General features: G+C 40.6%; 1 protein-coding gene across 3 annotated transcripts in view; it reads right to left on the bottom strand.

Moving 5' to 3' along the window:
- The window catches only part of mkln1 (muskelin 1, intracellular mediator containing kelch motifs), a 49,747-nt gene that overhangs the window by 28,990 nt on the left and 7,165 nt on the right, over nt 1-13,592 (bottom strand). The window contains exons 1-7 of one of the 3 annotated variants that reach the window (XM_008289903.1): nt 11,438-11,544; nt 10,249-10,318; nt 6,800-6,942; nt 3,843-3,931; nt 3,640-3,749; nt 283-475; nt 64-141 (exon numbers count right to left, since the gene is read on the bottom strand). In XM_008289903.1, coding sequence (XP_008288125.1) covers nt 64-141; nt 283-475; nt 3,640-3,749; nt 3,843-3,931; nt 6,800-6,942; nt 10,249-10,318; nt 11,438-11,517 — 763 coding nt within the window. In that variant the 5' untranslated portion in view covers nt 11,518-11,544. Of the gene's footprint in view, nt 1-24; nt 142-282; nt 476-3,639; nt 3,750-3,842; nt 3,932-6,799; nt 6,943-10,248; nt 10,319-11,437; nt 11,545-13,592 lie in introns of those variants that run through there. The other 2 variants (XM_008289900.1, XM_008289902.1) reach the window with 2 other exon arrangements.

The raw sequence follows: 13,592 nt of genomic DNA, 5'->3' as shown, positions 1-13,592 counted from the left end.
TCCCACTTGAATAGATGGTCTCACTGTTCATGTCGTCTCGGTTGATTTCTTGGGCGCTTGTACCTTTGTTGCATTTGGGGATGATCTGACTCCACCTGGGCTTGTACTCCTGCTGGCTGATATACTGGTTAAATAAACCATCTGACAAGGAGAGAAGAGATTCAGATATGGCAAAAAAAAATGGCCATTAGAAGGAAAACAAACAAGAATAACTCGATTATTTTTATTCCGCAGCTCATGAAAACATTCAAACAACAGAAAGACTAATGTTGGGCTTGTTACCTCTCACAGCTTTGTCTATGAGCTCCTCACAGGCATCGAAGTCTCCTTGCAGCACCAGTCGGTCGTGCAGGTGGGTGAGCATCGGGTGCTCCAGCGCTATCCGAGTCTTCTTCTGCAGCGACTCGAAGGCCTCTGTGTAGTTGTGTTGCCGGAAGTGTTTGAGGCAAAGGCGGATGGCTTCCTGTTCTCTGTACTGCAAGGACAGCAAGAAAAGAAAAGGGAGGGTTCAAATCAATACACAAAGGTTTTCCAATCCAAGCCTGTCAAACAGGCAGCTTTCCAACCTGGGAAACAGTAAATCAAAGCTGAATATTAACCCTAAAAGCTTTTAAATAGCAACCAAAAAGAAATAAAAGAAGCAAAACACCAAATAATGCCACCAAATATCTGACTAACCTTTGAGATGTGCTTGCTCTCTCTCTATCAGATTAACCCTAAATCAGACACAGCTGTGTAGTTTACAGCTTTTTATTTAGGTTAACCTGTCATGAACTGTTTAAGGATAATTCTGTTTTTTTAGCCTTTGGACTCCTCTCTGGGAACAAACACTCTCAGACAGAGTGTTCCTACACTACACTGTATTTAAAGGGATCATCACATACTTGACACATCACAGTGTGTTTACAAGAGAATACCACTGCATATGTGAAAAGACAACTGTGTAGAGACTTCAGTGCTATCAAAGGCAGCTGTATGAAGGGTGATAAATGTCCTAAAAGAGACGGAGTTATGGCAAAGTCCCTTTCTGGAGCTGAACTGCGGATGTTGTGGTTCTGTGGTCTGAACCTTTCTGCAATCAGATTGATTCTGCAATCACAACACCCCAGTGCCTCGTTACAAGGCAGAAGAACAAGTAGAATGAAAGCTATCTCATGTGATTGTGGCCTCAGTTAAGTTAAACAAAGTTACAGCTGCTAAACATTGACAGCATGCTCTTTTAGCCTGGTGAGTATGACGCTATTGTTAACAGCAGGAATGACGTCTAAAAACTTAATAAGAATTCAGTTTATCCTCCAAAATCTACTGCATTTGATTAAGTCTGACTTATTTTGCTAAATGAAAACAGACTTTTATACAGAGATGCACCAAAACTGATACAAGAATGGAGTCCTGTACAGCATCTCATCTCCAACTTCTGTGCTACAGCCCACCCCTCACCACTGTACACTGAGCAGGTAGGCGGAGGAGGAGAAATGTCAGAAGTCTGGAGATATTTTAAGACGACAAAAGTAAAGCAGAAAGCAGACTGCAAGCTCTGCTTTTCTAAATCATCGGGAGGCAGACAGAGGAAACAGCTCATTTTACTCAAGTAATGAACTAAAACCTTTAATGTCCTAACAAACACGGACCTGAACAAGTGTGGCAATGCTAGCAGTGGAGCTGAAGCAATGAATCGATTGTTTACCTGGTAGTCGACTATTAAATTAATCAACTATATTGATAATCACTTTCATCAGTTTGAGTATTTTTTTAAGAGTAAAAAGTCAAATTCTTAGATTGCACTTTGTTAAATCTGGATGTTTTCTGGTCTGCTAGGTGTAGCGACTAGCTACCAGCACAGACAGCAACAGCCAGCTTTGCAGCCAACACTGGAAAAGCCACAGAGATGACCGGTGTGCAAAGAAACAGCAGCTCTTACCCTCTACACTGATGGTACGGTATACAGGTATGAGGTTCCACTTTAGGTGCATGACATTGGAAAAAGTTGGCTGCCGCACATTTTAGTCTGACCGTCATTGGAGCCTGTCCAACGCAGTGGACTGATGTGGATTTCACTCGCAATGAGCTGCAGTACAAGCAATGCAGCTTTGGGCCTCACACACCACCCAGGCTGTAGCAGGTGTGGTCCTCAAAGTCACTGCACTGTTAAAATCATTAGAATCTTTACAGTAGAAATCCTGCATTATTATTATTATTACTACTAGTGGTAGTAGTAGTAGTAGGTACTGTTATAAGTACTAATGTCTGGTCTAAATGTGGGATTGGTGCATCTCTAATTTTTCAACAACCTTAACATTCTACAAAATAATGCATCAAAACAGTTCCATTTTCGTTCTGCTAAAAGGATTTTGTACTTTTACATCAGTAAAGAAAATAATATATGGATATAAAAGCAAGCCGTGCTGGAACTTCTTTGACTAGAGCCATGAGGCCGTTTGTTCGGTGTGTGTCTACATCTAAATCCCATTACAAAGAATTTCCCCATAAGAAGACGGATATTCTCATTCATCCTGCCTTTAGGTTACCTCATGCCTGGGAGGCGTAGCACAACATGAACTCAGGTCAAACTGTCATTTGTAATGATGCAGAGCTGCAGTATTGATAAATTACATAACATGAGTTCGTATGAAGTTCATCTTGATCAGCTGAATGTACAACGGGACTGAAACAGGAAATGTGTGACGGCCAGTTAATGAAACTCTGTTCAATAATGAACTAACACTGAGTCTGTGAGGCTTTCTGCAGTCATTCAGCCACCACATAGAAAAAAGATGCATATTCCATGTTTTCAAGTCTGATGAAAGAAAACCAACTGTAGGCACAATTACATTTTACTTTGACAGTTTTCAGCAGCAGTTGGGGACAACAACATGCCAGATCAATGCAGAGCCCTCCTACAGACAAGCACAAGCCTTAAATGCACAAAGACAGTGAAGCTCATTCGTGGCTTCACCCAGGTTTCAAAGTGAAAGTCCTTCGTCTGTTCCACTGCGCAACCATAGACCACACTGGTGTTGGAGTTTGTTGCTATTTATACGACCTCAGCAGATTCAGGCCAAGTCTTGTGATTGGCTAAAATCACCCCTCACAGTACTGAAAACAACACAGAACTGTTACTGCCCAGGGTGCAGAGTGCTGCATCCCATTAAAAAAATCAAGGCAACCAATCAGGCAGCAGCCTCAGGTCACCTGCTTCCCAGAAGTTGAAGGACCTACACACAGGCTCATTCAGAAACTGCCCCACACAGATTAAGTGTATGTATTTACACAGACATGAACCAAATGTGATTTGAAACCTATTTTAAGAAATCCTGACATACCTACAAGGTACTATTTATATTTCATAACTATTTTGAAATGTACAATTATTTCAAGCTTAATATGTTTAAGTAGTCTTTCTTGTCTGGGCAATTGAAGCGGGGCGTTGCCCCAGCATCCCATACTAACTAGCTGCTACTGCTAGCCTTACTCAAGGACATTTGTCAAGGTAACAGACACCTCAGAGGTGCTTTTTGTACAAGTTTAGTTCTCCTGCCAGCTGATTAATCCATCTAATTACAGATTGGGGCCTGCTGTATCTCTAATCCACTCTTCCAGGTCTACTGCACGACTCCAAGGTCCAGGCTTAGTTCTTACCTTGCTGTACCAGTTAAGGCAGGGCTGCACCACATCAGGGTCTTCAATACCATGCAGCTCAATGTACCAAATGCTGAAGTTAAAACTCGGACCCCAGGACATCAGAGGCACTACGACAAAAAGGAAGAAAAGATGAGGAACATGTGAAAACAGTGGTGAAGAAAACAAAGCACACACGATTGCCAAACTGCATCAGTTCTTACCTATTTTGACAAATCTGCAGGGAAACATCTGCTCGTCAATCTTGTGCTTTAAGGTGAACGTTTCCTTGTTGTAGTCATTCTTAAGGCCACTAGCAGACAGAGACAGAGAGAATCAAGATGATGCAGCGGTTTACAAATTACTTTACTGGGCGGAGATGCCAACTGAATCCATATGCTGGTCTATGCTGGACAGCCCTCTAACCCTGGCAATAACCACACTTCATCTGTGGGTTTGGCAGCAGCAGCAGCAGCCACGATCTGTTCTCTCCTTTAACAAACAGGCTGTCTGTTATTGTTGATGATTACCTGGATGGTGTGATTCACTAGCTACTGGGACAACTGCACTGCACTGATTGGAGGCTGTCCAGAGAAAAAACTCACAAAGTATTGCATCCTGGAAGACAATACGCCCAAAATCTCTATACAACAGGTGAGAATGGGAATGGCAACAGTGTCCAGTTATCATGTAAAGGTAGCAAACACCTGCTTAGTTCAAAAAAAGTTTTAAAAACAGTGAACAATTGTGGTCACAATTTACAGAAGATGGAATCTGTAAATGTTTCTCATTTATTATTATTATTATACAGAATATTTAAGCTGTTGTTAATTTTCTTCCAATCAGCTATGACAATAATCCTGTGTTTTAGATTGAAGCAGGAATCACCAGAACCGGCAGCCGAAGGTAGAAGAAGTTTATACATGCAACGATAAAGGGTTTGGAATTAACTAAGAATTTAACGTTAAATAAAGCACAGAGCATTTAGAGCAAACACCTAAAACTTCTCTAAACACAAAGACAGACGTCCACATGAGTTCACAGAATTCAAGGTGAGACCGTTTCAGTTGGTGTTGAAGCCGTTATCAAGAATCATGGAAAAGCAAACTTACTGGCTGGTACAGTTCTGGTATTGTGACACTGCTGCTGAGGACCAGTTTAATACCTGGCATTAAGCGGTATAAACGGTGGCATTACACACAAATGATGGACGAATGAAAGCGATAACAAGTACAATGAATATTACAATAATATGGACAAAGGAACTGTATTCTGTTTGTATTCAGGAGAACTCCAATTGAAGCCAGCTATTTTATCTCGGGTGTCACTGAACCGTCCGTTACAATACTCTCTACTTTCAGATCTGATTCCAGGCTGGTTCAACAGCTGGATTTGTTAAGCTGCTCCACAAATCACAACTAAAAAGGAGCAGTTGTGTTCTTAAGCAATTAGATGAACCTACATTCTTTAAAATCTAATTTTTGTGACACAAAACTGTTGAAATATGTTTTGTCACCGTCTTAAATGACACATTTTTTAAACTACCAAACGACTTCAGAAGATTCAACAAGGGGTTAGAAAGGAGGCTGATTCAATAAGCGGATACAGAGCTGGATGCAGCTTTGACAAAATGCAAATGGAACCTATTCCTGGTTAATGTGCAGTTTTTTAAACAGCTTTTGTCTCCGCTCTCCTCTGCCCACTTTGGGTAAATGTTCCTGGAACTAAATTCAGACATTTGTCACGAGGGGCTACTCAGACAAGGTTCCATGTCTGAGGTAAGGAATGAAATAGATAATTTGCAACACTTCAAATACCTCAATTACCAAAACATGTTCAGATGAGTGCTGCAAGGAAGTGTGTTTCGATGTATGGGTGACTGTCTAGCTCACAATACGGACTGTGTGGGTTGTTTTTGGGGGGCGGGGGGTCTGTCTTTGTAAACTGTAGGATGCTGCACAGTATGAGGACCTGCTTGTTTAATTTCCTTGTTCGTTAAGGCTGGGCCATTATTTGTATTCCTAGTCAACAAGTACATGGGTATTTCTAAAAACAAGTCTTTTTTTGATCGTCTGAAGGAGAAACCTCCGAGTTTGTGGTTTGGGTTTGAAATATATCTGTTGTGACACCAGTCCTGGAACTTCTCTGTCACACCTGGTCTGTACACTAGAGATGAAGATCACTATTTGAAACCATGAGGCTACCATTTAGGGTATATGAGATGTGGCTATTAAAAATCAGACGGATGTTGTAATTTAATTGTACATCATTTTAGCACCTTGAAACTTTCAGAGGTTGTTTTTTCTGCTCACTGATCAGCGTACACTACGTAGCTCAGACATGCACACGGTGCTTTGAAGCGACATGAGGTCCAGTACGTTTGGCAGCGTATGTGATCCAGGGTGCTTTTACAAACGAATGCTGACCTCCATGTGTGAGGGTTACACTGTTCATGGTCTCTCATGTGGTCATGTGTCATCATATTTCACATTTTTCACACAGTGAGCTCTGAACTGAAGTGTGTGGACAAAAACGTCAAAACACATCGTAAGAAGCTCTTTTCACTGGAGCCTCAGCGTGGTGCAGCCGGGTCGTCCTCAGTGTGCCTCTGGGCTTCACTTGCTTCCTTTTTTTTTGTAATTTTTACACATTTTGCCTTGAAAAATGATTGCACTGTGTACCATGGTTGTATCTTCTTTCTCCTTTCCGTCAACCTCTTACTGAAGTTGGTCACAATTCATTGATTCACTTACACTGATGCTTAAAAGTAATGAAAATAAATCAATACAGCAGCACTTGATACAGAACAGGGAACACAAGGCAGAACCTAGAACAAACACCTTACCGGGACTCATTTGTGCTTAAAGTGGAAAAATGCCTTTAAGGGTCTGTATTGACAACAATAAGAATCAGCTCGACTCAGAACTGAATCTGAAGCCAGGTCAAAGTAAAATCAATCCCACACATCAATAATCCAACTTCCTTGCTGCAACTTTATTGCCTATGGGATTTTATTTCCCCTGCAGTTGTCTTCTTAGGCAGAGCTTACTCTGAGGCTGTGTAAAACCAGCAGTGAGTTACAAATATTCCCTCAAAAAATGCTGTAAATGCTGCTGCAAACGCAGTCGCTTCTGACTGCAGTATTCACACAACAGGATTTGCATAAACGGGGATGTCTCACCTGGACAAAAGCTCTGTCATGTTCTCCTCGCTCATCCCACCAAACACTTTGAACTTTTTGAGGTTACAGACGTGAGTCTTCTCATACTTCCCAAAGGTGATGCTCTGAACAATTGCCGGCCTTTCCAACTTCAATATTAAAAACTGGAGGAAAAGAGAAACAGAGACACAAATTACACTGAAAGCAAAGAGCAGACTTTGGATGCACTTAGTGTGTGTGGAGGACTGCAGGAAATTGCCTGTGATTACGGCGGGCCAGGCGCTGTGAAAAGATTTGCTCGTTATCTAAACGACTACAGCAGGGTCAATCTACTGCATCAGGTAAGTGGCATTACATACAATCTATGAGCCGCGTCCGCATGTCACTGGCACTCTAACAAGCCAGGACATCAAATGACAAATGACCGGCGGCCGCTGGCCAGAACCAGTGGAGGCCACAGGCCAGAGCATTGATTTAATGTGTCACTGGACAGCAGGCACTTAACAAACCCAAGAGAACAACATTTTCATAACCACTGATAGAAGACGGGAACATTCTATCAATCTGTGTCATCAGAGCATATCAACAATAATCTGAGGTAAAAGTTTCTACATGAAATTTCCTTCCAGCTTTATGATGAATAAAAAAATAAAAGCAGCTCCACTGATTTGACTGTTGACTCTCCTGTCAGACATCGATCCTGTTTGTAACGAGTCAACATGCAATAAAACAGGCTGATCCTCCCGTCGAGCTCCTGCAATGAGTCATGTGTTCAAGGACTTTATTTACAGACCCTTGCATGTAATCTGACCCACACTTTGTTTTAATTGGTTGATGAAGAGGGAACACACTATTCCTGTCATGTGAACGTCATGTCGGGGAGTGACAGGGTGAAACAGTACACTATTCAATTGTGCCGCTTTGAGCTTCACAACATGCCAACAGTGGAAGTTTCCTTTTGAAAGAAGATATGTGAGCTGTTTTCAGGGACGTTCTTCCACTCTGGGATTCAGCACCGTGTTAGGTTGACACGGTTTTCACAAGCCAAAACCAACATGGTGTTTTTTTTCTCCAGTCATATCAGCTGCAATTTGTTTAAGTATGTCAGCACAAATCAATGACGGTACAAAGTAGGTTAAACTTTCCAGACATCAAGTTCCTCCCCCAGCAAGTTAACCGTTTACTGTCAAAAAAAATGTGAATAATGTCCGTCAAAACTTCCTACACCCCATGATGATATCTTTACAGTGCTTTTGTGTTTCTCCCCAGTCAACAGTCCAAAGTATTGAGTTTGTTACCCTCACAAAAGAAATGCAGCTAATTTCCAGAGTAGCAGATGGAATTAGAGAAAGTCTGGCACTTCTGCTTAAAAAGATGACATCATTATTTATTAGATGCTGATTACATTTCTGTAGATTGAATAAATATTGCTTTTTAAAGACGCCAAAATATCAGAATAGATCTGCAGATGAAATAAACTTACTGTAATTATTGGCAGATAATTGAAACCATGACATAAATTCAATTAATGAATGTATTATAGGAAAAATGCTTCATAATAGTGATCATTTGTGAAGCCTTTTTTTTTTTACCTGCACTTTAAATCTGGCATGTTTAACGTAGTAGTTTTTTTGCAATGTTTCATTTCCTCTTGCTGTACAACGCAAGCTTTGAGATTGAATCTCAAACTCTGGCTGTCTGCTGCAGTCGGTCAATGAGTTCAAGTTTTCTCATCGTATGAAGGTAAACTGTTCAGACCTACACGCTGCTAGATGGGCTCTCAAAGGGAAAGCCTGTGTCTGAGATATTTCCTTATTCAATCCACAGCCACTGAAAGGACCAATAATTGATTAGCTATTGGCAGCCTGTAGCCTTAATTATAAACAACAGCCACTGCACTCCTGTGTACAGTAAAAAGGATGACTTTGGTTGTTCTATATATTTTATTTTTCTTACAGTCAATAAATCTCAAAGGTATCCAAAAACAAGTATTGTCTGTGTATCCAAAAGCCCGATCTATGTTAGTCCTCCATAACACCACACAGACAGACATCGCTGCACCGGCTCTCACGTTTCTTCATTACAAAAAATAGGAGAATTGTACTTTCTTGACATGAACTGATAACATCACTTTCATTTCTGGAAACCACTCTCTAGCCATGTTATCACTGCCATGCATGTGACTTCTAATAAATGAGAACATTTATGTAACAGGGGTTCCCTTGTTCAGGACGGGCCTTTGGGTGGTGACTAGCCACAACAGTTAGCATCATAGGTCTCTGTACAGTAAAAAAAAAAGAAAAATGAAGGTCTTATTTGACAGAATCTAAGAATTGTATTGTTATTTCTGAACATTTGGTGAACAACAGTGTCTATTATGCTTGAGTAAAAGAAACAACAATTAACTAAACTGGCTTTAGACAAATATTTTCCACTGTTATTATTTTGTCGTAGGGGATTTTCCTTGGGCGCTGGCTAAAACCTCTTTGGGTTGTGCAGAAATTCCTCAATGCAGGACAACCCCAGTGCAAGCAAGCAAATCATAAAGCAGACCATTACGTAAGGCCAGGTCCAGGTAGCCATGAACCAGCTCATTAGCATAACTGATAAACCAGAGTTCTTTGGTTCAGTAGCAACAGCTAGTGACCTTTACATTTAGTTTTAACGTTATCAGAGGGCACTTTTATTAATCAGCTGCTGATATATGATATTTACTTTTAGTGCAAAGTTTGCACTTAGTATTTCTCTATATTTTTTGTAAGTTTGCCTGTTTTGAAAATTGTTTATAGCTCACAAATGCTGCGGAAATTCCAAAACCAACAAATATTATCTGTGCATCCTTTGGCTGATAAAAACTGCTTAAAGCACAACTACTACAAATAAACTGTTACACTGGGTGATATGTTCCTTTATTACAAAAGTGTGGCCGTTGTAGTTTATAAAGAACCCACTCCACAGCTCCCAGTTTCACCATTTGGCCTTCCCTATCAGCCCCTCTGTACACAGCTCTCAGTCCATTATTCACACATCTTCGCATTCAATGTTCTTTCTTTTACAGACGACAACAACAACAACAACAAGTAGGGCCTCGAGCTCAGCCCGTGCCACTAATAATTATTTGGTAATTTCTCAAACCAAAATGTCAAACATTTGCCAGCCCCAGATCTGATCATTTGATGCTTTTTCTTGTTATAGATAAATCAGGCACCATCAATACATCATTTTGGGCTTTGGGAAATTACAGCAGGCCACTTTTCACTATTTTCTGACATCTTAGAGACAAATGTTGAAAAAAGAATTGAGAAATTGAGCCATAATGAAAATGATTGTTTAGGTTTTATTGAGCTAAGTTGTTGTTGTCACTCATCCAGTTATCTGAAACCTTTATTTGCCTCCACAAGACAACTGAAAATCAGCATTCAGGGAAAAGTGCCATCAGTGAGGTGAAGTGAGCAGCTCGTCTGACCTACCTGTGGAGGATAGTTGCTCTCAGAAGACCACCTGGAAGACTGATCGTTAGGTTTATCCACCAAGATATTCCTAAAGAACACACACAGATGGGTTGGGTTTATTTACACCTGTGGAAATGTTAATTCATCACAACAGCAACGAAAGGACACAATCTACACAACACTGCATCAAAGTTTAGAGCCAGGACTCACAAATCACTACTTAACACAATACACAGGCGTGAATGTGTGTTTTCATAAACATGTAAACAAGTTGTTACTGTATAAGAATGCTTATGGAGTCCAGCAAGATTGTGCTGGAAGGTTAATTTGGACAATTATCGACAGATATTTAATGCTAAGAAACTGTTGTTATTGTTAGCCCGCTAACAAGCTACAGCTAAACTGCAGCTTCAGTGCTGAACCAGCAACAGGCGAATGCTTTGAAACTGTGGGTGACTTAACTCGTAATAAATTACAACATTTAGAGGTGTTAACATGTGTAAGCGAGCCACAAAGTGGGACATTTCGTTTCGTAACACCAGTCTCAGGTAGCCAGTAAACAACCTCATTAGCATAGCTGCTAAAGCAGGCTCTGTGGTTAGATAACAGCAGCTAGTTACCTACTTTAGCTCTGGGTCCAGTCAGCTAACGGGGGCGCTCGTTTTTAACACAATAGAATGCCGGAGTGCACATTGCAGAACGGAATTCAAAAATAGAATATGGTTTCAACAATTTGTTTGTCGGGTTTTGCATAGAACATGCCGAATTAGTTTCAAAGATAAGCACTGGGGCTGCTAATTTAGAATCTGCTCTTAGCAAGACAGAAAATATAACTTTATTTTGCTCTGTTTACATATAAAGGCAATGTACCGCCTCATATTCCGAATTATAGCTGCCATCTGTCACTGTCAATTATCTACATGTTCCCCACAAATAGCCAACCGTGTTTATTGGGACATACGGTCCCCCATAAGCGACTGTTTACCACAGTGGATTAACAACAACATCTGAGGCGGGCGACACAGTATCCGAACCGAACGTCCCTCCCGCTGCTGACAAGGCTAGCGCTACTGGCTCGGATCGCAGACGAGCTAGGCCAGCCGGGCCGGCTGGAACAAACACTCTGCTGCACTGAGGCGACAAACGAGCACCTGGAAGCGTAAGACCCAGTGCACACGCTGGGCCGACTAATGTGCGCAATACTCACTCAGGTAAATATGTAGAGGAGTAAGAGCTCCATTTAAAAACGCTGAAAGTGAGGACCCTGCTCTCAGGAACGACAGCCATCTTGTTGCAGAAAATAACAGGCAGCGGGAGGCTCCGGGAGCGGGCAGCGGCAGCCTTAAAGACACACGACACCTGCCCGGCCTGTGGACCGGACACATACTAACACATCAACATCACAGATGATAGTTAAAACATAATAATAATAATAATAATAATAATAATAATAACTTCTTAGGTCTGGCCAAACTGCTGCCTCAAAACGGAAGTATTCCACAAATTAGAAAAAATAAATAAAAAAATATATGGATAGATAGATAGATCTAGATATATATAGATATATGTTTTATATATACATACATACATATATATATATATATATCTTTTTTTCTTCTAATTTGTGGAATGCTTCAGTTTCATATATTTATGTATAGGTTATATATTTTGTATTTTTTATATAAACTATTTATCCCAATACACTAGCCTGTAGTTCTCAGCAGAAACATTTCTTTCTGACCACGATGACCCACAGACCAAAGCAAAAAAAGCTCCAGGACCCTTGTTAACCCCCATTTCTGTCATTTTCTGTCCATCATGGGCATGTTCATTACCTACATTTAAATAACACACAGCTCCAGAATTGCTAAATTGCAGTTTGATTACCTGCCAAGGTATTTACCAGAGTGCACACTAATGGTAAATGTCCACTTAAAAATGCAAATTTTAAAACCAAATCTTGAGACAGGACCATTTGCAGGCAAACTAAAGGTTTCCTCAATACCAGTACTGTACTGAAAGAAGACAATTTATTCATGCTGGAATAAGAAACTGAAATTGAAATGGTTTTTTGCACGCTTCTGTTTTGCTCTTGTTTTGTTGCATATTACTATTTGCACTCCAACTCCACACAGGACTTTTCTACTTGACGTATTACACTTATTGTATATTTAGCATTTCGTTAGCCTCATAGCATACTTGCCTAAGTCATATTTTCATGTTTTTGGGAAATGAGAAAAAACACAATTTTTAGAAATGACATTGGTATTTATTATTGATTTTTTAACAGTACATTCAACCAGATGTGATTGGCCAATGACACAGGTAGAAAGACAGGATGATGCAGAAGTGATAGGAGAGTAAAGTTAGGCAAATATCTCAATTTGACCAAAAAATGATTTAGGCAATTATGCTATAGGCTAACGATTTTATTTCTCATTGTTTATCTTTGCTTATTTATCTGTATTCATGGTGGTGGTAACTATATCTTTGTGCTGTAACAACCAAATTTCCCCTTGGAGATTAATAAAACATTTCTATTCTATTCTAAGTAGGCATCCGTCTGCTACACAGATGCTGTCATTGCCCCTCATATAAAACACAGGAAAACACACACAGGGTTTCTGCAGATGCTTCTGAAAGGCTGCGACTTTGCGCTTTTTACTGGACATAGCAGCTGGTTACAGAGTGGGCCATAGCAGTGTGTTGTTGTGTTTGGTTCTGTGGGTGGACATGGCACAGGATTTCTGGAGAATTTAGACCTTCTGGGCTCAGTTCATTGAAAGCATTAACAAATCAAAGCCCTGCAAAAGTCCAGCAGCTTCAATTATAAGTGTTCCAGGCATCAATTGTAAAGGCAGGAATGACAGAACATCTCCTCGTGCAGTCTCTCCTCATTGTTTTAGGCATCGTTTGTTTTTGTTTGTACATGTCCAGTCGACACACTTGCAGCGCGTTCCATCTGTGCGGTCACAGACTTTGAGCTGCATGCTGCAGATCCTCAGGGACCCTCTTGGGTGTGGGACACGGAAAGCATGAACCGGCCTTGAGAGAGGATGTAATAAAGAAGCCCCCACCCTGATGGTGCTCATCATGTCAGCTGATGCTTTATTATGCTTTGATGCTGCACATCACCCCATTTTTATTCCACAGAACTTTTACAAAAGATTAAACACTTAAATATGCGATTAAGACAACGTGACTGTACCCTATGTTTTTATACATAGTTATGTACATTCCTGAATTAGTGGATTTTCACATCGTCACAGGTATATCTGCTACATACGATGTCTAGTCTTGCCTTGTCTTGACGTTAAGTCGATTATTATTAGGTCATACGCTCTCTGTAGGCACATTAGACT

Source organism: Stegastes partitus, unplaced genomic scaffold (genome assembly GCF_000690725.1).
Source record: "Stegastes partitus isolate 25-593 unplaced genomic scaffold, Stegastes_partitus-1.0.2 Scaffold644, whole genome shotgun sequence".
NCBI lineage: Eukaryota > Metazoa > Chordata > Actinopteri > Pomacentridae > Stegastes > Stegastes partitus.
The sequence above is the reverse complement of the archived record's forward strand: the minus strand, read 5'-3'. Positions and strand labels throughout refer to the sequence as shown.